The sequence below is a fragment of the Carassius carassius genome, chromosome 12 (genome assembly GCF_963082965.1).
Source record: "Carassius carassius chromosome 12, fCarCar2.1, whole genome shotgun sequence".
Classification (NCBI taxonomy): domain Eukaryota; kingdom Metazoa; phylum Chordata; class Actinopteri; order Cypriniformes; family Cyprinidae; genus Carassius; species Carassius carassius.
The window spans coordinates 14,236,537-14,260,954 of record NC_081766.1 but is presented as its reverse complement, the minus strand read 5'-3'; the positions used below and the strand labels follow the sequence as shown (position 1 = coordinate 14,260,954).

The window sequence follows — 24,418 nt, the reverse complement described above, 5'->3', positions numbered from 1 at the left end:
TTTGTATTTTGTGATGTGGGACAGGCTCCCCTCTTTCCTTGAGCTGTGTGGTTTAGTTTAATTGTGTTTTAACTGCGACTTAATTTATTTGTATTTTCATACATGCCTATGTGAGAACATTTGTGCATCTTTTATAATTTGTTACCCTTCACTTTTCATTCTCATATCACATTACCGATACAATTACAAACAAGTACGGTTGTTATGCTGTATCTCACCTTATTGCATTTTTATTATAAAATGTGGTGTAGGACAAAAATGGTCTTTTAAAAAGTGTCTCTCCATTGGATGTCTCCTCTTACCTTGTTTATTGGTAACATTTTAGAGTGGTTGTAGGCATGTGAACACTTATAATATTGCCAACCTCGTCATAATAGCATTTAAATACTATAAAAAGTACTGTTTTCATTACAACTGTCATTTTAAGTTGAAAAACAACAGCAGCAGCCAGAGATGCGTAATGAGCGCACACACGCATTCGCACAATAGTGCCACCTTCTGGTGTATCAAAGTAATTGCAGGAGATGGACTTGGATCACTATTTAAAAAATAACCATATAAAAGTACTTGTCTCGTGAAATGCAAAAGTTCCGTGGTTGTTTTATTTTATATATATATATATACACACACACACACACACACACACAGTATAATTGTCTTTATATTGAGAGGATTAGCCCATGTCGGTCATTTATGTAAGTGTTTTGCTCATTACATGCATAACAGACCGATCTGTCAAAAGCTGCGTGATGTTATTGGGCAGTCTGAGGAGGTCAGCTGATGAGTCCCGCCGCTTTCATTAATTTCAGGATGTCTGACTTCGGCAATAAATCGAATCCCTCCACAGAGACTTATAAGCAGGGATCAGCTGGTGAAAGTAGTTTTAAAAAACGACTCGGCATTATTCCAACTTGTGTCGTCGGAGGGTCATTGGTCGCTCTATGCAGTGAGTAAACGGACCGTTTGTTGCACCAGCACTGAGGAAAGTTTGTCTCCCATTTGTACCTACAACAAGGACACAGACTGAAAACGTTCTTAAAGGGTTAGTTCACCCAATAATCAAAATTATGTCATTAATAACTCACCCTCATGTCGTTCCAAACCCGTGAGACCTCCGTTTATCTTCGGAACACAGTTTAAGATATTTTAGATTAAGTCCAAGAGCTCTCAGTCCCTCCATTGAAACTGCGTGCACGGTATACTGTCCATGTCCAGAAAGGTAATAAAAATATCTTCAAAGTAGTCCATGTGACATCAGAGGGTCAGTTAGATTTTTTTGAAGCATCGAAAATACCTTTTGGTCCAAAAATTGCAAAAACTACGACTTTATTCAGCATTGTGTTCTCTTTTGTGTGTTTTGAGAGAGAGTTCAAATCAAAGCCGTTTGTGATATCCGGTTTGCGAACAAATCATTTGATGTAACCGGATCTTTTTGAACCAGTTCACCAAATCGAACTGAATCGTTGGAAACGGTTCGCATCTCTAATACGCATTAATCCACAAATGACTTAAGCTGTTAACTTATTTTAATGTGGTTGACACTCCCTCTGAGTTCAAACAAACCAATATCCCCGAATAATTCATGTACTCAAACAGTACACTGACTGAACTGCTGTGAAGAGAGAACTGAAGATGAACACCGAGCCGAGCCAGATAACGAACAAAAGATTGACTCCTTCTCGATGGACTACTTTGATGATGTTTTTCTTACCTTTCTGGACATGGACAGTAGACCGTACACACAGTTTCAATGGAGGGACTGAGAGCTCTCGGACTAAATCTAAAATATCTTAAACTGTGTTCCGAAGATAAACGGAGGTCTCACTGGTTTGGAACGACATGAGGGTAAGTTATTAATTACATAATTTTGATTATTGGGTGAACTAACCCTTTAAGGGTTTGAAAAATAGATCAGGGTCTCAGGTGGATAACGGCAGCAGAGATGGACAAATAGTGAGTTTCTAATATAAAGGCACTCTAAAATAAAGATATATCTTTTTACTTAGAAACCTGGTGGTGTTGTGATCGGTGCTTGTCCTGGGACCTGGAGATGGGAGTCTTCTCAGTCTCTCCTCGCAATTTTTGTTACCCTCCTCTCATGCCCCTTGACCAGATCGTAACAACAGTACCATGCAAATATCATAGAATATGAAAAAAAGAATCATTTAATACAGTTGTAGGTTATATATCAGTATTACAATATAACTGTGTGACACTGATGTTACTTGATAACAGTTTGTTAATCTGTTAACAGTCCTTAATATCTTGTTCCTCTGTGTGTCTGGTTTGGTCTAAGTTATCGCTGGCTTCAAGGCAGTAGGATTTGAGCTGAACCCATGTTTACCCAAACCTCTGTTTATCAATTTGCACTGGCTACCAATAGCTGCTCGATTAAATTCAAGGCATTGATGTTTGCATACAAAACCACCTCTGGCTCTGCACCCCTTTACCTAAATTAATTACTTCAGACTAGAAGCTTGTGTTCTGCAAGTGAACGTCGCTTGATTGTTCCATCCCATAGAAGCACAAAGTTACTTTTACGGACTTTTAAATTAAATGTTCCCTCCTGGTGGAATGACCTGCCCAACTCAATCCGAGCAGCTGAGTCCTTAGCCATCTTCAAGAATCGTCTTAAAACCCATCTCTTCCATCTTTATTTGACCCTCTAACTTTAACACTCACTATTCTAATTCTATTCTTAAAAAATCTAACTACCTTTCTAAACTTTTTGTATTCTATCTATTTTCTTATTTATTATGCAATTATAAAAAAGACCTCTAACACTAGCTTGCGCTGTTTTTCTATTCTATCTGTTTTCTTTTTATTTATTATATTATATAAAAGCCCTTGCTACGTGTACTGCATTTAAGCTAACTGAGACTTGTTATAGCACATATATACAGTATCATTACTCAATTGTTTTTTTTGATTGCTTCCATTGTCCTCATTTTTAAGTCGCTTTGGATAAAAGTTTCTGTACTAAATGTAAATGTAAACCCATGGCTGGTCTGGTTCTCCCGTTACAAAGCCTGGAGGGAAGTCAAGTCTGCTTTATTGTCAATTTCCACATGTACAGTACATACATACAGAGAATCGAAATTGCGTTACTCTCAGACCCCGGTGCATACAGATAACATTAACATTAAAGCCTAAAAATCTAGATCAAATATAAAATGTAGATACAACTATAGTTGTTCATCACAACACATCTTTTAATATTTCTGACCTTTGGAAGGTGAGAACAGACAGGTCGATAATAATCTAAATGTTATATTTGTAACTAAGTTTTTAATAACTTAGTATTTACAGATCGATACAATAATCCGTATGTATCATGACACATGTTTTAGTCTCTTAAAATTATCTTCTTTCATAGGTCAGTTTTTCAGAGTACTCCAATGTGATCATCTTTCGGGTTCCCCAAATGGTAAGATCGTATGACCACACACACACACACACACACACACACACACACACACACACACACACACACACACACACACACACACACACACACACACATATATATATATATATATATATATATATATATACATTAACATTAAGGTTGTTTTCTCCACAGATGGAGCAGCTTGAATTCAAGCTCCAAACAGAGTTCCAGAGTTCAGACTCCTGATGATGTCACTGGAGAGGGAATTGATACTGTTTGGGTTTATTATGCCAAGACATTCAAACCTTCCATCAGAAATGATAGAGACAGTGAAAGACAAGAACTAGCGATGGAAGCTACTTTCTTTCATTTATTTCTTTACAGTATTGACAAACATTTTGCCTCTCTCATGTAAGCTTTTTTTATTTATTTTTTTAAGTAGCCTATTTTTAGTAGCCTGTTGTTCCTAATTAAATATCCAAAATATACTAAATATATTAAATAAGAAATAAGAGTCAATTTTTTTCTGCATTTATATTGTATGAATTATTTTGTGTATTTTCTCTGGTGTGGAGAGATCATATTCTGATAAGAGTATTTTATTGTTTTGTTTTAAGCTTCATTTATTTATTTTTATTTAGTAAAAGTTAGGGGTGTAAAGATATTAGAACCGAACCGAAAACCTCCCACAATGCGTCTCACAGTACTCTTGGTATGTACCACGATTCTCTTTCAAGACTTGAATTTGAACTGATAAACTAACTCAAAAAAAGTTTTCATCATGCCCCTCTTGCAAACACCGTTGGCCATGTCTTAAGTGAACATAAACAGTTGAGAAAGATTACTCATGTGTATCAGTGTACTAGGTCTGTGAATTATGTTTTAAACGGGTCATATGACATTGCTAAAAAGAATATTATGTTGTGTATTTGGTGTAATGCAATGTGTTTATGCAATGTATTATGTTTTTTTTTCTCACATAATGTACATTATTGTTGCTCCTCTATGCCCTGCTATCCAGTGCATTGTGATTGGCTGAATACCTCAAGCATGTGATGGAAATGTTACGCCCCTTAACATACTGTGATGCCGTTGTCTCCCAGCACGACGAGACAAGACCAATAAAACCCATTAAAAACTAGGCATTTGTTGCATCCAGTGGGGACATAATTACTGATTATAATGACTTGTCCTGTGTTTTTAAACATTGTGTATAGTGCCACGAAAACATAAAACCATGTCTGCAACAAGCACTACTCTACACCTCTCAAAACTCGCATTTGAATCGTCAGTGGCAAATTCTTTAAATATAAAAAATGGAGGAACAGCAGTCTATTCCTGCTGTCTGTGCTTTAAATGTTAAACAACAAAAGACAGGGAAATCACTTCTCTTGATTGAAAAACTTTTGCAACTTCAGGGATTGGTCTTTAATTTGTACAGTGAAATATGCACTGTTATTTTACATTTGATTACTTTTAAATTTCTGTGCCTGTTAAACACCTGAAAAACACTGTTTATTTTATTTATATATTTGCTCTTTGTTGTATTTAGCTGTGCTGTTGCTTTGTTTATTTGTTATTATTTTCTCTATTTTTATTTTTCCCCTGAACATAGCACATACCGAACCGATCCGTGTCCCTAAACCTCTGAACCCAACTATCTCATAGATGAAGTAGTTCTATAACAATGCCTTTTCCTGTCATGTAAATAATCCAACATTATTCCTTTAATTAAGTATGATGTCATATTTATTATAAAATTATACCTCATACTGATAAAAGAGGCCAGTAAAAAGTCCATATTCCTAATCGAAAAAGGTATGTATGTTGGTTTACAAATGCCCAGCCAGGTGTAACAAGATTCAAAGTCCCATGCATTACCACCATACATGCAAATCACAAAAATTATAGTATTTTATTGTGGGATTGTGACTTGGTTAAATATCATATACCATGGTGCATCCAATTCCGTATTGTTTTTAATAATAATAATAATTGCATATTTAATGCTTATTTACTTTAATATATAATTTTGCATTGCATCTTAAAAATATGCTAACATTATGCATATCGAGCTGTAGTAGTTCGAACTGTACGTAATTTATCTACAACTTAGCGCAGTCACCGCCGGAAAACGTCAGAAAGTGTCGCGTGCTGTGCGCGTGCGCGCTGTGCTGCCGTAAGTCGATACCGTAGCAGCACATTCAGATCCAGAGGCCACAAACATGCTCAGCAGAGCAGTAATAAAGTCGACTAACAAGTAGCTTGATCAGCGCTATCTGAAAGCACTACACGAAAAAAGTGGCCTGGTCTGTGGTTATGCGGCGATCGATTTCGTCATGATGTATTTTAGATAGTCGTAAACTGATATTGTGTTTTGTTCCGCGGTGTGTGTTATGTGTTGACTGTAAAGAGGACAGTGCGTCACCGTACAAGATGGACACTGCCGAAGAAGGTAAGCAGTCTAGACACGGAGGCATCGTGGCTGCTGTCTGTTAGCTTGTTGTTGATTTTTAAATGTGCTTTGACTAAAGTATGTTTATCATTATGATGATTTAGCCGGAGCGCGCAACCAAATATGCATCTGTAACGTTAACCGATGTGGCCTTTGCAAGCTAGCGATCGAGCTAAATGTTTTCATGCAAGCTTGGTCTATAGTACAGCTGTCATCCTCTAAGAACAGCAAATTAAAGAAACTAATATGAATTTAAACTTGATTTTGATTACGGAACGACATGGGAATTTTTCTAAAGCACATTAATCATGTAAAGTAGTTTTAGCCATTATCATAAAATGATACAACTTACGTGGGATGGTCTATTTGTGTATTTTTGTGTATCTTTGTGTATCAGGTGTAAACGCACATGAAATATGATAAAAATGAAACGTAGTAGATCAGTCAAATCACGTGCATTGTCTTTAAAACCCATTGATATTTGAACGGTATGTTTATGTGTGATAGTTGTCTCTCGTGTTAATTATTATTATCTAGTTAAGGGTTATACAGTTGTTATAGGAAGAGGGTAAAGATGACCAGGAGATTGATTGGGAATAATCTTGCATGTATCTTCCATTTTGTTCTTCTTCATCTGTATAAATTGAAAATCACAACGTGTAATTAAGTCTAATTTCTTAACTCATAGCCTTTCATGATTTGGCAGGTACAGTGTGTTTGTTGCAAAACTCATATCCTGTTAATTTAATTGAATGTGTTCTGTATATATCTGTTTTAAATGTTTATTTTGCCCATCTTTTCTGGCAGCTGATATATGTAGGGTGTGTCGATCTGAGGGAACCCAGGACAAACCCCTCTTCCATCCCTGCGTGTGTACTGGAAGCATTAAGTTCATCCACCAAGAATGGTAAGAACTTTGTTCATTCGGTGACGAATTCCCTGTAAGGATAACTATTTTTATACTGTTTTATAAGATGCTTTTTGGGTCAAACAATGTTAAGTACCTTCCAACGTGTCAGATTTGTGTTCCAACGTGTGCGTTGTTTTTAACTCAGAAATGGGACATTAGAAGTAATGGTCAAAGATGACAGCTGGCTCATGCCTAAAGGCACTTTATTATTAGTTTATTATACCTGCTATAAAATTCAGAGGATGTAATTTGAGCAGTTAACCACACTGATCCTGCTGTCCTGCCGTAATAATTCCAGGTGTCAGTAATGGCCAAAAAATGGGACGGCGTGAAATGGAATACCACTTGCAATGTAAGAAGGGGTTCCAAGCTCTGACAAACAAGAGTATGATCTGATCTGACAAAGGCCTTGCTGTCCATTAGTAAACTAAAAGTCAACAAGTGCAGGCATTAAGCATAATTAAGATGTGGAAGATCCACAGTTGCGGAAAATCTGATCTGAAAATCTTTTTTTCAGGATACTTTGATGAGCAGAATGTTGAAAGGAACAGCATTTATTTGTAATAATTGTAATATTATAAACGTCTTTACTGTAATTTTGATCAGTTGAATGCATTCTTACTGAATAAAAGTATTAAATTCTTTAAAAAAAAATTAGTTACTTACCACAACTTTTTGAATGATAATGTATATTGCTTTGGCAAAAGAAAATGGTAAATAAAAAAGAATATAGTTTTTTGGTTGTGTTGCACATTTCTGTAATACCCTAAATCGGCTAATTTGGCATTTTCTGGAACTGAATGTCTGTCAGTAGATCGAGTTAACCTTTCTATTGGGGCCAGTTATTTTTGTTAGGCTTTGTGTTCAGCTTTTTGTTGTTTTTGGTTACTGAATGGAGTCAGCAACACCCATTTGACTAACTGACAAGCTGTAACATATGAGCTCACGGGTCCTCAATGTAACGGTAACTAACTATGGAGTTCCAGCGTTTGTTATTCTTCCCATGTGGGAATGGGAAAAGAAGCAGGATTTTCTGTGCTTTTTCACACAAGTCAGATCGTCATCCTCACATCCATTTCCTGCCCCCCTCTTGTGTTTTCACAGCTTGGTGCAGTGGCTTAAACACAGCAGAAAAGAGTACTGCGAATTATGCAAGCACAGATTTGCTTTCACACCAAGTAAGTTACCCACTCTCATTGCATTCTTCAGGGGAGGTAAAGCCATGAACAGTTCTATAGAGTCACAACGGCCTGGAATGGCCAGTTCAATAGCAGCAATTGTGTGCTTCAGAGCGATAGGGTCCTATGGGTTGATCATGTGATGTAAAAGCATGGCACTCGTGTAGCTGCTCTTTGCTGAGGTGAAAAAACCTTTTACACCCAGAGTGAGTTGTTGCATGGCTTTGCTACATTTTAGGTTTTTTAACTTAGTTTTAGTCTTTGCTCTTCAGAAGCTTTGGAAGGACTTTAAACACAAGCCCTATGGAAAGCATTACTTCCAGTTTTCTGTGGGAACTTAATGTATTACTTAACATAGAATGACATGATTAATCAAAATGGCACCAAAATCATAATGTTAAATCACAAAGACTGATTTAATTAAATGACTATAATGTGCGGTGTGTTTTAGAGTGAAGCGTGGCACTGTGTTCTTGTACACACAAGCTCTTTATTCTCATTCTTTGGAAGAGATGCCTCTTTTGCACTTCTGTTTGCAGAGTTCAGCTTTTTCAAAGTCATGATCTATATTAAAGATATTTATTAAACAAATTTGATTAGTTAATTCACTTAAACAGTTTGCAGAGGATCAGAGTGTCTTAAATTGGAATTAAATAACATTTATAATCCCCAATTTTCAGTACTGAATGGTACACTTCCAGTGGAGCCCAAAATGTTTATCAAACAATTGTAATATAAAATGCATTAAAGTCCTCATCTCTTTTGCTTTCAGTTTACTCTCCAGACATGCCTTCACGGCTCCCAGTGCAGGACATTTTCGCAGGACTGGTCACCAGTATAGGCACGGCTATCCGATACTGGTTTCATTACACGCTAGTTGCCTTCGCTTGGCTGGGGGTTGTACCTCTAACAGCATGTAAGTGATGCCCAGAGGTCACAGTCTGGTATACTGTGAGTAGTACACTGTCTTTATCCCTATGTTGTTCATTGTATGTGATGTTACTCATATGTAATGTTCTCCTTTTCCTGTAGGTCGCATCTATAAGTGTCTGTTCACTGGATCTGTAAGCTCCCTCCTGACTCTTCCCTTAGACATGCTCTCCACGTACGTACAAGACAGGAAAGCTCTCAAGTTTTCTCCTTAAAATATTTATTTGCATTGCTTATTGGCTTAGTGTGAACTCTAATGGGTTATTTCAATACTCGCTGCGGTCTCGGGTTTAGCCGTGGACGGGGTTGCGTGGGGAGCAATGGATGGATATTTCAGAAGTGATGATTAGTGAATGTTCATGCTCTGCAGAGAGAACTTGCTGGCTGACTGCCTACAGGGCTGCTTTGTGGTGACCTGCACCCTCTGCGCCTTCATCAGTCTGGTGTGGCTGCGGGAGCAGATTGTTCACGGTGGAGCTCCTTTGTGGTTGGAGCATAACCAGCAGCAACCTGCCAATGCTGCAGGACCGGCCAATGAGGTACGAGACTCATGTGACATGCTGCTTTTCATATTGAATGCATAACGCCCTCAAATTTAATGGATTTGGAATAAACAATGGTGATACATTAATACAAATTCACTTTACAATGAACTTTCTTTTTATTTGAGTTGTCATTTATACATTGGCATCTACCGTTCAAAAGGTTGGGGTCGGTAGGAATTTTTACAAATGTTTTTGAAAGAAGACTCTGCATCAAGGTTGCATTTAATGGATTAAAAAAATTCAGTAAAACAGTACCGTATTTTCCGCACTATAAAGCGCACCGGATTATAAAGCGCACCTTCAATGAATGACCTATTTTAGAACTGTTTTCATATATAGGGCGCACCGGATTATAAGGCGCATAGAATAGAAGATACACTGCAGTCAAACGTTTGACTGGGTTTGTGTTATGCATCCACTAGATGGAGCTGTGCTAAAGGGAATGTCAACATTTTAACAGAGCGCCTTGATCCATATATAAGGCGCTCCGGATTATAAGGCGCACTGACGGTTTTTGAGAAAATTAGAGGCTTTTAAGTGCGCCTTATAGTGCGTAAAATACGGTAATATTAAGAAATATATTTACAATTTAAAATGACTGTTTTCTATTTGAATATATATATATATAATTTTTTTTTTTTTTTTTTTTTTTTTTTTTTGGCACTGGCAACTTCTGTACAGCAAAAATGACATTCCTATTGCAGTTAAAGTCAGCAAAACTTTCTGAAAGCTTGATATTCTTTAGAGACCAATTATACAGGTTGCACATGACCCTTGTTGTTTACTTTGCTTCATGTTTACTTTAATTATCATTTTGATTTGAGCACAACACAGTAGCCTGGCTGACCTTCTGTCATCTTCATGGGAAGTCGTGGCCTAATGGTTAGAGAGTCGGACTCCCAATCGAAAGGTTGTGAGTTCGAGTCCCGGGCTGGCAGGAATTGTGGGTGGGGGGAGTGCATGTACAGTTCTCTCTCCACCTTCAATACCACGACTTAGGTGCCCTTGAGCAAGGCATCGAACCCCCAACTGCTCCCCGGGCGCCGCAGCATAAATGGCTGCCCACTGCTCTGGGTGTGTGCTCACAGTGTGTGTGTGTGTTCACTGCTCTGTGTGTGTGCATTTCGGATGGGTTAAATGCAGAGCACAAATTCTGAGTATGGGTCACCATACTTGGCTGAATGTCACTTCACTTTCACTTTCACTTCACTTTTCAAATCCCCCATTATCTCCTGAATCTGGAGACTGCACTCTTACAAGTGCTATCTTAAAATAGCTGCTTGTTTTTTTTAGTTTTTTTTTATTGGTTTGAACCAGATGCAGTTTACTACTACTGGACAAATGTACATACTCTACCAAAGTTGATTCCAGTCAGTAGAACATTTTCTTCTAATTTTAATATCCTATCCATTAGGCTGCTGGCCAGGGTAATGGGGGTGGTGAAAACCAGCCCATGCCTGCACCGGCCGAACCTCCAGCAGAAAACGCTGCAGCGGCTGAAGCTCCTGACCTCCCCGCTGACGCTGCGGAAGAGATGGAGCTGGATAATGAAGATGAGGAGGATGGAGGAGCCGAAGATGTGGCAGATGCCAACAATGGAGCACAGGGTATGACGGCTTTAATTAAACAAATGAGCAATGTTTCATTGGGTATAAATGTTGACTGGTGCAAAAAGCTGTTGGGCGGCAAAATTGTATATGTTCTGTGCAGATGATATGAACTGGAATGCTCTGGAATGGGATCGTGCAGCTGAAGAGCTCACTTGGGAAAGGGTGAGACTATATGTCACTGTATCATACATACATCATAGCAGAATCTTTCAGAAAAACATTAAACCTGTCCACCCCCCCCCCCCCCCCCCCTTCGTTCAGATGCTTGGGCTTGATGGGTCCCTGGTTTTTCTGGTGAGTGACACAAATATTTCATTTCTCAAAAAACATCCATTTCAAAAGAACCAATAATTAATGTGTTTTTTGGGTTTATTTTTGTTTAAGGAGCATGTGTTCTGGGTGGTCTCACTCAACACACTCTTCATCTTGGTGTTTGGTAAGCATCACTGCAGATTAGTTTTAATCAAATTATAACATTCATGCATTCATGTTAAGTAACCCATTATGAAAACACTGACTATGTTCTCCAATTACTTCAACTTCTACACTTGAAATCGTATCATCTTAGCTTTCTGTCCCTACCATATTGGCCACTTCTCAGTGGTTGGACTTGGTTTTGAAGAATATGTAAGTATCAGATCAGTTTTAGAATTTTTTTATCTAGCTTGACTTTAAAATAAATAAATAATGTAAATGCAGTTTCAACATTGACAATTGTCTCGCATCTGCTTTCAGGTCCGTGCCTCACACTTTGAGGGACTCATCACCACTATAGTTGGATATGTCCTTTTGGCCATCACACTCATTGTGTGTCATGTATCCTTAAACGCTCAATAACATCTGAAATAATCACCATTTAAGGCTGGTGTGTTTTTTGCTGTCGTACGAGCTCAGAAATCATTCCGCTATAATAAATGAAGCTCTCTACACTGCACTATAAATCTTTTTATTTGTCACTTTGTAGTCCAAACTTGCACCATGTACACCCAGCTTAACTACCTACCTTCTCTGGTTTACCAAGTCTTTCCGGAAGTTACACACAAAATATGACTAGACCTTTTTTTTTTTTTTTTTTTGTGAAATGGCCACACATCCACCTCCAAGTCATTCGGTGTCATTTTATGTTGTCTTCTAGGGCAGAATTAAAGAAACGCTCCTACAGGTGCTGTTAACCCTTATTCGGGGTTTGGTTTTTTACAGGCCAAATTCAGTTTCAGTGGGAATCGACTCAATATGGATCATGTTGGTCGTGTGCATTCACAGTGTCAGCCAACAGAAAGTTGCTTGGTTTGAAAGTGACTTCTGTGTGAGCTGTGCCTCATATATTGTGACACTATAGAAAATTTTGCCCAAAATTTTGCTGAAATGTCACTTATGTGACCACACTTTACATCAGAGGCATATCTATTTAATAGCCATAACAATTTCAGTTAGTGTCTTGTTTATAACATTGAACTTCTCATATGTTAACTAGACTTAAGATGAGAAGTTTCTGTAATCTAGTCTCTGATGTTCCTTTCCTTAATTCAGATCTCAGGGATTAGCAGCGCTGGTGAGATTTCAAAGATCACGCCGCTTGTTAGGAGTCTGCTACATTGTCGTTAAGGTCAGTTACATCAGCAGTTTAAATGTGCTGTTCTGTAAAGCCAGGTTTGCTATACTTGAGTAAGATAGGGCAGAAACAATGACTTGATAACATTGGTTGCAACAACTTGTTTTGCAAACGATTTTTGGGATTTACTGTAATTCTATGTTCTCAATCACGCTAATGCTATAATTGGGTACATCTAAACTTAGATTACAGGCCTTTGCCTGATACACTTATTTATGCAATTTACATTTGCCTCTTGTTTAGTACCTGTCATGTATGTCTTTTATTGAGGCTCATATTAAATTATAATATTTGTTTCTTCTAGGTGTCTCTTCTAGTAGTTGTAGAGATTGGTGTGTTCCCCCTTATCTGCGGCTGGTGGCTTGATATCTGCTCTCTGGTATTTCGTTTCAATTTATCAAACTAATTTAGGCTATGCTCACTCATTCTGGTCATGTTGGCCCAAAAAGGTCTAATATTTGGAGCTGATTTAAGCTAGTGTTGGTTAGCATTCCCATTTATTTCAATGTTAGCTGCTCTGCTTCATTTTTTAAATTTTTTTTTTTAATGAAGAAAAACGTGAGTGCAAATTTTAAGCTTTATTAAGTTTAGTTTAGGAACCTTATCCTTAGTACTTGTCATACAGTAAAGGTAAAAAAAAAATGTATCTGTGTTTTGTAGGAAATGTTTGATGCCTCATTGAAAGACAGAGAGTTGAGTTTTGAATCCGCTCCAGGGACCACCATGTTCCTTCACTGGCTGGTGGGGATGGTCTACGTCTTCTATTTTGCCTCTTTCATTCTTCTACTTCGAGAGGTGGGCATTTCTATATCAGTTTAATCATGCAGGAGATTTTTTCATGAGATTTTTTAGAATGCTGTCCTTGTATTTCTCAGGTTCTAAGGCCTGGAGTCTTGTGGTTTCTCAGAAATCTGAATGATCCAGATTTCAACCCAGTGCAAGAAATGATACACCTACCAATATATAGACACTTGAGACGATTCATACTATCAGTGGTGAGTAAATGTTCACCTCTTTTTGAAACCCTTTTCAAATGATCCCCTTAAATTTTGCAGTAAAAAATTATTAAATGCTTTTGCATTCTCTTGCAAAATAATAGTTTTCCTCCTAGAAACCTTTGCATTCACTTGCAAAACTTTTGTGATGGAAATAATGTGAAGTGGGAGGAAAAACTATATTTCAGTGTTCAAGTTTCTCAAGGAAACGCAATACTTTCATGAGAGTATGCAAAAGTGTTTCTCAGGAGATAGTGATACTTTTGTGAGAGAGTGCAAAAGCACTGAAATGTTTTTCCTTCCATCACATATTTTGTTCTGTCACCATGTCCCCTAAGGTGCTCTGTACTCTTCTGTTTTCTGTGTTCTTAAATGAACAGGTTTTTCTCTTTTCAGGTTGTGTTTGGCTCAATCGTTCTCCTCATGTTGTGGCTTCCTATCCGGATAATCAAACACATCTTCCCTTTATTTCTTCCCTACAATGTGATGCTTTACAGGTAAATAAAATGTATTTCCATCTCATTATCAAAGTCTTAACGATTAATGTTCCTTGTGATATTTATCTACATTTTTTTATGTATAAATCCAGTCAGAGATTACAGCCAGAAGAAGCAAAGTTCTTTCTCTGTGTGACTTTGTTTAAAAGGGCCATAAAAATGGCTAATTACTGCTGTCATGGCAGACCTTTGCTTCGTTACCTAATAAGTATCAGGACTCTCTGTAGTGTCAGGTGGGCCTGTTGCATCATTTGGCAGGTGTGTTACACCTGATGTCATCATTCCCAGCACAGCATTACTACAGTCTGATATTGCAGAGAGCCATTAATATAATGTCCACAACAGTAACGTCATAGAAAGTCCCCTCACTCTATGTTTGTGTATCTTACCCTGTGTAACCCTGCTGTCCTCTCAGCTGTGCTGTGTACATTCGTCACTATGAGAGTACTTTGAACAGCTGTAGTGTTTGCTAGGGCACTGACTCCTGCTTCTGTAGAAAGAGGCCATCCTTCACATGTTGGGGGCTTTTAATTATGGTTTGAATGACTGAGAAACCTGATGTTTGAAGTATTTCTTTGAACTTTCAAAACCATATGACTTTCTTCTGTGGAAAAAAAAAAACTTTTTCAAAATAAGAATAATCTTCTGTAGTCGTACACGTTTGGACATGATCGTGAGTAAATTATGTCTGAATGTTCATTTATTGGTAAATTCTCCCTTTAATGCTGCTTTATAGCTTCAACATTACAATGTCCTGTTCTCTCCTGCCCTGTTGTTTGACTCCCCAGGTTAACTCTGAAATATGAGTTTTTAGAATATTGGTTTTCAATTTATGAGTAGAATAAAGAGCTGCTCACACCAAGGACAATAGTTATATTGATAATTGTAACTTAAAAGTTTTAATAACGAATAATAATACATTTCAGATTTTATTTTATAATTTTTTCAGCTGATAAATGATAAAAACATTGACAGTCTATCAAAACTGACTAACTTTAAAGAGCTTAAGAATTGAAAGCATAAAACACCTGGAAAATCATTGTTTAAAAGCATAAATTAAATTGCTACAGAACGACTACAATGGTAGTTGGGTAAATCACACCACAGCAAGCTCATGCACTCACATAAAAGGGGCAGTAGTGTTGGCTTTATTTTGAAACGTTCCTTTTAGTATTTATGAATTGAATGTATGAAATGAACTTGTCTGGGACTCATGGTGTGAAATTGTCATTTAAAGAGGTCCAAAAGGGCAGGAAAAATGCTTCAGATCTGGTAGGATAGCCCAGGCAATTTTATTATAAAAACCAATTCCATAGAGACCCCGTGAAGGTTTAGCATTATGGATGAACAGCTCTATTCGCTATGTAATGACTTCCTCTCCCTCTCTCTCTCTCTCTCTCAGCGATGCTCCAGTGAGTGAGCTGTCTCTGGAGTTGCTATTGTTGCAGGTTGTTCTTCCTGCTCTGTTGGAACAGGGACATACGCGGCAGTGGCTCAAAGGTCTGGTGCGAGCATGGACTGTGACCGCTGGCTACTTGCTGTGAGTCTTATATACACATTTACCCTGTTGCTCATTATGTCTGTTAACCTCATGTACTGAAATTACTTTTCCTGGTTCTCTCTGTGCTGTCCTAAAAAAATTGTTGTCCTTTGCATTAGGGTAGCACGATCATGAAAAATCATAACTGTAGAATATTTCCATTGATGTTATAATCGCAATTATTAGTTTTGATTTAATAGGTCTTAGGTTAAAATGTATTGTGGTTAGGTTAAAATATGATGTGGTATTTTGACTGCTCTCATTTCATTATAATCAATGAATGCTTTCACTTCAGAGTTCATGCAACTGTTGGAGCTGTGTGGTTCAGCTTGCAGAGTTCGCACTTTCACAAATGCTCCTGTTAAAATCAGTAAAGCTTTCTCCTGAGATAATTTACATTTTGCATACACATTGATTTTACTTGGAGGGCTTAGTTCACCTTTTCTCTCTTTCTTTCTTGAATTTCTTGAATCTTGAAGGTGTAATGATCATCTTAATCAATGCTACTTTGTGCCACACATTTCAGGGACCTGCACTCTTACTTGCTGGGAGACCAGGAAGACAATGAGAACAATGCCAACCAGCAGGCCAACAACAACCAGCAGGCCCGAAACAACGCCATTCCTGTGGTGGGAGAAGGACTGCACGCTGCCCACCAGGCCATACTGCAGCAGGGGGGCCCAGTGGGCTTTCAGCCCTATCACAGGCCCACGAAATTCCCTCTAAGGGTACTCTGTCCTGTATACTTATATATTTCAGTGAATCTCTTGATTTTGTGAATCAGATTTTCAGATGAATGATCTTTTAATATTTGTCTTCCTCTTTTGGCCACCTGTAGATTGTGTTGCTGATTTTGTTCATGTGCGTGACGCTGCTTTTGGCCAGTTTGGTGTGTCTCACGTTACCAGGTGAGCGTCCATCAAATTGGGATGTCTTATCATTTGCTCACCTTCTTGATTTAATCAAACCTGTATGATTTAGTTTCTTCAATGGAACAGAAATGGTTGGAATGAATTGTACTAGTTGCACTTTTTTTAATTACAATGATAATATTAAAAAAGGATTCAGAAGTACTATAAGTGGTCAGTGTATAAAAGACTTAACCCCTTAACTGTTACTCATGTTTTTTAAAGATAGACTTGAATGTGCATGATACAAACCTAAATTTTTATAATTCATGACTGAAAATATTTTGTAACAAGATATTGATGTACCATTTACATGGTAATGCAATGTCTGATTTTAAAATGGGTTTTAAAGGATGAATTTTGAAATTTTAAGTTTTCAGTCGATATATAATTTCTGATGATTTCTAAAATGTGATAGAGAAAAAGGCAACCAGGAAGTCTTTTTTTTTTTTTTTAAACAAAGGTCAAAACTCCTGTTATAATGTAGATTTTTGAGGGTGCACTCTTGTCATAAATTAATCTATTTCTTTTCCTACATCATTTTTATCAAAAAACATTGGTAAAATATATATTTGGGAGTCTTAGACCTTTCCAACGATATATAGTTTGTCAAGATTAGATTAGATTTGATTGTAATATAGTAAGGTAAACCTAGGCGTCCCATATTCGGGACGGGGTGACAGTTAAGGGGTTTTAAAGCACATTAGTCTTAAGGACCTTTTTAATGGTGTTTTAAAGCTGTTTTAAAGTTAAAGTAATTAGTCCGTGTTCCTTAAAACTGCATGTAGACAGCGACCAGCACAGCAACATGAACTTACTATAGGGTTAGGAATAGGGTTTAGTTTAGGATTAGTTGCATGTAATTATCCATAATTTACTGCTATTACTATAATAAATAAGATGTAATACTGTATGTAACAAGGACACTATAAAGTATTGCCAAAACTTCTCCTATGCTCCATGGAATAATAACAGAATTTAAATTACTGTTTATTTTCGTTAAAATAAATGCAGCCTTGGTGATCATAAGGGAGTATAACTTTGAAAAATACTATAATCTGCTGTTTTTAAATATTTTCTTTTAAGCTTTCAGAGAATGAGAGAGCATAGAAAAGTTTGTCTCAGATTTTCAGCAGTGCTCTGAATTGTTTATTTGTGTTTATCACAGTGTTCACTGGACGCTGGCTGATGTCCTTCTGGACGGGCAGTGCTAAGATCCATGAGCTGTACACTGCAGCGTGTGGGCTGTATGTGTGCTGGCTCTCCATCAGAGCAATCACAGTGATGCTGGCCTGGATGCCTCAGGGGCGGAGAATCATCCTGCTCAAGGTTGAGGAGTGGACCCTCATGGTACTGAATGAAGTGATTTCATTGTGGCTTAAAAATAAAAGAGAGGAGTAGACCAAGTAGTTTTAAAATAGTTATAAAATACTGCATACATGGCTTGAAACCAAAGACAGATGATCCGTGTCTACTTTGTCTGTTCCTCTCTTTTTTTATTAATGTGCTGTTTTGGTGATTTTGTGTGAATTCAGATTATGAAGACCCTGATTGTGGCTGTGCTGTTGGCTGGAGTGATCCCTCTGCTCTTGGGACTGCTGTTTGAGCTGGTGATTGTAGCTCCTCTTAGAGTGCCGCTGGATCAGACGCCTCTGTTCTACCCCTGGCAGGTAAAGCACTAATAGGAGTCCTGCTCTTAAAGGCAAAGTTCAGTTAGAAAAGAACAGATTTATTTATAAATATGTTGTTCTAAACCCCTGTGGTGTTCTTCTTTGTAACACAAAAGGTTTATTGTAAAGAACATTCTTTCTGCTCTTTTCCATTTAATGAAAGTGAAAGAGGACTGGGCCGGTCAAGCTCCAAAATTACACAAAATCCCACTATTAAAGTATCAAAAGCAGTCCATATGACATAGTTGATATTTGGTCACACTGCATGTTAGAACCAGTGGCTTTCATGGTCACACTGCATGTTAGAACCAGTGGCTTTCAAAGGTAATATATATATATATATATTTTTTTTCTGTATTCCAAGACAAATCAGTTTAAAATCATGAGTTTAAATAAATGACGAAATTGTCATTTTTAAATGTCATTTATTGAACGTCACCAGAGGAAATGTGATGGTGAGTAAATGATGAGAGAACCTTCTGGTCTTTAGTATTGTTAGTTCTTTATATACAAATAGTTTAAAAATAGCATCTGACATGGTGTGCCAGTATTTGTCTGACCTTGTACTGTTCTCCGTTTGAGCTAATAAGCTGTGTCACTGATGTACTGGAAAACAGATTTTGGTTGGATTTACTCCAGCAGCAGGCAGTTTTTCAAAAGACTACTTTTCCCTACTAATCTAATCCATCCTGTTTGGAGAACTTAATTTCCACAGGCGCTAAGTGGAGCAGAGGTATGGTTGTGCCAGCGGTATTGACTTTTTTTTCTTTTTTCTCTTTATCGTTAAGGACTGGGCTTTAGGAGTGCTACATGCCAAAATCATTGCTGCCATCACCCTCATGGGTCCCCAGTGGTGGTTGAAGACTGTTATTGAGCAGGTTAGTGGCTATCATTTGCTCATGATCGCTGTGGTGCTGTTACGGACTCACTAACTGAATAATTTACTGCTTTTCAGGTGTATGCCAATGGAATCAGGAACATTGACCTTCATTTCATCATCAGGAAGCTGGCGGCCCCGGTCATTGCTGTACTGCTGCTTTCTCTTTGCATCCCCTATGTGATTTCTGTAGGCATCGTCCCCCTTCTAGGTAGGTATAAACAATGCCGTGTTAGTCAAAGCTCTCAGTTTCTCAGAACATGTTTCTATTAGGCATAGTTGCATTTAGTGTAAATGTAATTTTTATTTATTTGTTATAATTCTGAAAAGTATGATGCTGTAATTGTTCAGTCAATCAAAAACCTTACTGTGTTTATGCCGGAAAAATACGGCTCTGGTTTAATTCTAAATATAATAAATATAAAATTAAATAATTACATGTATATTTTAACAGTAAAATTTGCGAATTGTTTTGTTAGCTTTGTGGTTTATTATTTTGAGTCGTATGGGATGCGGTAACACGCTTTTGCTGCTCAGAAATATTCAAGCAATCATGCAGCACGTATCAGAAGATTTGCTTTTACAGCGGGGTTAGTGCTCACACTCACTGATCTATGTATAACTGAACCGCGCTCTAGCCCACCCTCTTCCAACCGAGCCAGGGACTGCTAAACGGAACGATCACACTAGTCAAACGAACCAGGCTTTTGGGGGTGCACTCCAGCACGGTTAAGATTGCCTAGTGTGAGCACACCCTAATTATTCTCCCACATTCCGCACACACGAGTCTCTACCCGCCCATCAAGTGTCAAATGGCTAGTTTTATATTTAATTACATTTATGTTATAAGTTGAGATTTAGGCTACAATAAATATTGTAACTGCTACTATGTAAAAGGAGCACTGCTGTAAATAGCATCTCATTTGTTTAAAGTGTTTGCAAACCAAATGTTATTACACTTTTGTTCATATAGCAGTAGACCTACTTTTAAATGGAAAAAAAGTGCACAATACACCACTCTTGAATGCATTTTTAGTTTTGTGCATAACGCAATCAATAGCGATTAATCGTAGACAATAATGCAATTTAATCGCGATTAAAAAAAAAATTAATCTTTGCCCATACTTTCTTTTATTTATATATATATATATATATATATATATATATATATATATATATATATATATATATATATATATATATATATATATATATATATTAGTGCTGTCAACGTTAACGCGTTAACGCATGCGATTAATTTTTGTCTGGTTTAACGTGTCAAAATATTTAATGCAATTAACGCAGCATCCGTATTTTCTGCCATCCGTTGGCTGGCTTTACATTATATGATCACGCTCTTATTCATTTAAATGCTTTTAAACATTTCAAGCGCGGCAAGACAAAAGAGAATGCGCTGTCTGTGAATGCCCTTATGTGACACATACACATGTACACACATACACAATGCATAGACAGGGTGCCAGAATCCAGTTCTCTTAAGCGCTTGAACTAACAAATGAACATCCCAAAGTGCCAGTTTTGTCGATTATCCTCATAAGAGCAATCTTAAATGATTTATATAAAGTCTAAAATGAACAAAAAGAGTTGTGAGAATGAGGCGAGATCCATAGACAGTATATAAACGGTGAGATCCGTGTGTCTGTCTGCTCTTAAAGGGACAGCAGCCAATAAAGCTTCCTGTCAGTAAAGTTAAAGAACAAAGGGAACAGAGAAAATTACTCGCTGCTCTTGACTAAATAACTTTTGTAGCTTTAATAAGGATTAACTATTTAATTTATAGTTTATGCAGTGCAGTGTTTCTGTATATTTCCTAACTGTTAAGACAGGAAGGGCAGGAGTAAACATGACATTTATTATGGGTTTATGTTAGCATTGTTTTAAGTTTACTTAAATTAAAAACTGTTATATTTTTGAAGCCTAATAATAAATGTAAAAAAAAAAAAAAAGTAGCTGTATTAATATCAGTAATACTGGCCTTCATTCATAAAAAAATGTCATTTAAACAAGTATTTAAATTTAACTGTGAAATTATTACATTAAAAAATATATTAAAAACGTACAAAAACATTTCTTTTTTTATTGCGATTAATTGCGATTAATCACAGAAGAAATGTGATTAATCTAGTTAAAGTTTTTAATCGATTGACAGCACTAATATATATATATATATTAAAAGAGGTTTTAAAGTGGCTTCATTCAAAGAGGAAAAAGTCCAGTTATTACAGCTGCATTGTAAATGAGCTCTTTGAGTGCAAGATTCAGATGATATCTGAACAGTTGGGCACCCTTCATACTCTATATGGGAGTTGTGTAGTGATGTTTAAGATTCCAGTAAATACTTGTTTGTTTTTGATGGGTCAATTCCAACTCCCTTTGGGACTCAATAAAGAGCAGATGACCATCGTACTACATATGTTCACATATACTGACTAATTTCTGTTGCTGCACCGCTGAGAGTATTCTGGGTGTATCAGTGACTGTGTGGTACAATTAGCTGTGCTATCGAACATTATGGTTATCTATCATGCCTTAAGAAGAGTTCTTAAGGAACTCAGTCACCCAAAATAGAACATTTTCTGCCTGAAATCAGTAAAAAACTAACATATATCTTATATCTTAAAAACGTATCTTAAGACATGTTTTTCTTGGAGAGGCTTTTTCTCATGTTACGAAACGTTACAGTACGTATATTTATCCGTTCCTAATATTCTTGTCTCTCTGGATAGGAGTCACTATGGAGATGCAGAATTTGGTGCAGAGGAGAATCTACCCCTTCCTTCTGATGGTAGTGGTGCTGATGGGTATCCTCTTTTTCCAAATCCGACAATTCAAGCGCCTTTATGAGCACATTAAGAATGACAAGTGAGTCTTGAGTGTCAGAAATTAACTATGTTCTTAAGAACTAATAAAAATGTCTAGTGCAGGGGTGGCGAACTCTGGTCCTGGAGAGCGGCAGTCCTGCAGAGTTTAGCTCCTACCCTTATAAAAACTCACCTGCCTGTAGCTTCCTAGTAACCCTTCAGGCCTTGATTAGTTTGTTCAGGTGTGTTTGATTAGGGTTGAAGCAGAACTCTGCAGGGCTGTGGCTCTCCAGGACCAACGTTTGCCATCCCTGGCCTAGTGGGTGTTATTTTCAGAGATATTTTAGTACCTTGAGACCTTTTAATGTGCCACCCATTTGCTTTATAATTCAAAGATTTGGGGACCGATTTTGTTTTCTGAAATAAATATAATAGAAAATACTTCTACTCAGCAAGGATGCATTAAATTGATCTGATAGTAAATTGATTGCAAAGTAAATTTATGTTATAAAAGATTTCTATTAAAAGTAAACTTTAGAATTTTTTATGCATCAAAGAATCCTGGAAAAAAGTGTAATGGTTTCCACAAATATATTAAGCAGCACACCTGTTTTCAACATTGATAATAATAAGAAATGTTTCTTGAGCAGCAAATCAGCATATTAGAATGGTTTCTGAAGATTCATCAGACACTTATGATACTGAAAATTCAGCTTTGCATCACAGTAATTGCGTTTAAAAGTATATAAAAATAGAAAACAGAAAGTTGTAATAAGATTTTACAATAAATAAATGCAGCAGAGGTGAGCATAAGGGACTTCTTACATAAAAAAAAAGTCAGTCACTTCACACCTTATTTACTGATGGCTGCGCTTTGTGTTTTGTTCTTTATTCGTCCATGCAGGTACCTTGTTGGACAGAGACTTGTGAACTATGAACGAAAAGCTGGCAAGCCCAGCACTACCACACACAGCAGTTCAGTGCAGGAGTAAAGAGCTTGGGATTGCTCTGGAGTCACTCTTTTTGTGTGCGAGCATGCGTGAATGACTGAATGATCCTTCCTCTCCTGCTCTCTCTTTGTGCATCCATACATCCAGCACGTCCACTAAGCCTCTCTGACCCCGCCAGCAGAAAAGGGCGAAAGAGCCATGTACAGAAAGAAAGAAAGAGTGAACCCCCTACTGCCAAATGAAAAAAAAAAAATGAAACGACAACAAAATTAACTGTGTATTAATTTATTAAATCTAGATGTTACCTCATTTGTGGAGCTTTGTTCGTGGCAAGACTCGACCCACATGGTTCCTTTCATCACCCTCGTGGAGAGGCCAGTCAGAGTCCAGGGATGAAATGTCTGGGTCATAATGGAGCTGGACTGTCACATTGTTTTATTTATTAGTTTAGAATTTTCAATGAAATATGATCTTGACATTTTTGAATGAGAGGGGCTTGTTTGATTCGATGCTTTCGGTAGTGTGTCTTACCTTCATTTTTTCGATGCTTTAACCTCCCTAATTTTATGTGCAGAACAGAAGTGGATGGAGGCCACACCCATCTGCTTCCTGTCATGTGGAAAAGAGGGAATTTTGGTTCATCAACAGTTTGTCCGTGACTGTTGTAGACCAATTCAAGAACATTGAAGCAGTATCTAGCAGCAGAAGCGTAGTTTGACGGTAGAGTTTATGGCTCACAGTGAGCTGCAAACCCGATCTCTGCCTGCGAGCTCTTCGTTTAACGCTGAAAAATCCTTTCATGTAGCTTAGAAGACCTTTGCTAATTGCGTCAGTGGTTAAGTTGATATCGACTGTTGTATGTCCGTCTCGTGCTCAGCATGGCCTAGCAACACTTTTTCATAGATGTAACTCTGGCACATACACAGGTTGTTGCACTTTTTTAATTTAAGAAAGTGTCTTTTAAGAGCAGCGGTAGTTTGGAAACCCTTTAGCCAAAATTTGAAGTCCTTACTCGTATAGGAGCTCACAAAAATTAATTAAACTGATCCAATTCTCAGCCGAAACATGGTTTATTATTCTTGCTTCGGTTCGGTAGAAGAGTTTCGTGTCTGTTGGTAAGGAGGAGATCCTCAACACGTTTGTAAATAATGTAACTTTTTGATTCTTCGTAGCTGAGTATGTTTTTCTCCATTTCAGATTTGCTGCTTCTGTTACAGGTTCACGGTTCCCAGAGAATTTGTCGCAGACGGCTTAAGAGATAGTGTTAAATCAGCGCTGAGATTCTATAAGTGACCTTATAGTATCTTATTACACTGAAACTGGATACTGTATGCTTCTTGAAAGCTTGCGAAGGCAAATGTTCTATTTTTATATGTGCAACTAGTGACACCATTTTCATGTTTGCTCAGCCATTGATTTAATTTCCTCTGAAGTTTTCTGAGGTCAGCTAGAATCCAGGTAAAGGTAGTGGTTCAGAACTAAACACCTTTGTGTGTCTGGTTTACTAAGCCTTTTCCTTTTCATAGCA

The 24,418-nt window shown here is 37.4% G+C and overlaps 1 protein-coding gene and 1 pseudogene across 1 annotated transcript; both read left to right on the top strand.

Moving 5' to 3' along the window:
* Nucleotides 1-810: 810 nt before the first annotated feature.
* Nucleotides 811-3,806, top strand: LOC132155412 (ATP synthase subunit C lysine N-methyltransferase-like; annotated as a pseudogene).
* A 1,754-nt stretch (nucleotides 3,807-5,560) lies between these two features.
* Nucleotides 5,561-23,376, top strand: LOC132154877 (E3 ubiquitin-protein ligase MARCHF6). The gene is made up of 26 exons (XM_059563600.1): nucleotides 5,561-5,846; nucleotides 6,654-6,753; nucleotides 7,861-7,934; nucleotides 8,707-8,850; nucleotides 8,967-9,039; nucleotides 9,235-9,403; nucleotides 10,824-11,016; nucleotides 11,120-11,181; nucleotides 11,281-11,313; nucleotides 11,404-11,455; nucleotides 11,588-11,646; nucleotides 11,755-11,835; nucleotides 12,557-12,625; nucleotides 12,936-13,010; nucleotides 13,292-13,426; nucleotides 13,507-13,626; nucleotides 14,023-14,123; nucleotides 15,526-15,663; nucleotides 16,190-16,391; nucleotides 16,502-16,571; nucleotides 17,740-17,921; nucleotides 18,107-18,241; nucleotides 19,030-19,119; nucleotides 19,197-19,329; nucleotides 21,866-22,001; nucleotides 22,845-23,376. The coding sequence occupies exons 1-26, from the start codon at nucleotides 5,828-5,830 to the stop codon at nucleotides 22,930-22,932; spliced, it is 2,733 nt and encodes a 910-aa protein (XP_059419583.1). The 5' UTR covers nucleotides 5,561-5,827; the 3' UTR covers nucleotides 22,933-23,376.
* Nucleotides 23,377-24,418: the final 1,042 nt, after the last annotated feature.

Excerpts from the sequence above, each read along its gene's own strand:
- LOC132154877 (XM_059563600.1), top strand. Across the intron at positions 11,182-11,280 it reads AAGAGCTCACTTGGGAAAGG|ATGCTTGGGCTTGATGGGTC; the intron begins GTGAGACTATAT and ends CCCTTCGTTCAG. Across the intron at positions 15,664-16,189 it reads GTGACCGCTGGCTACTTGCT|GGACCTGCACTCTTACTTGC; the intron begins GTGAGTCTTATA and ends CACACATTTCAG.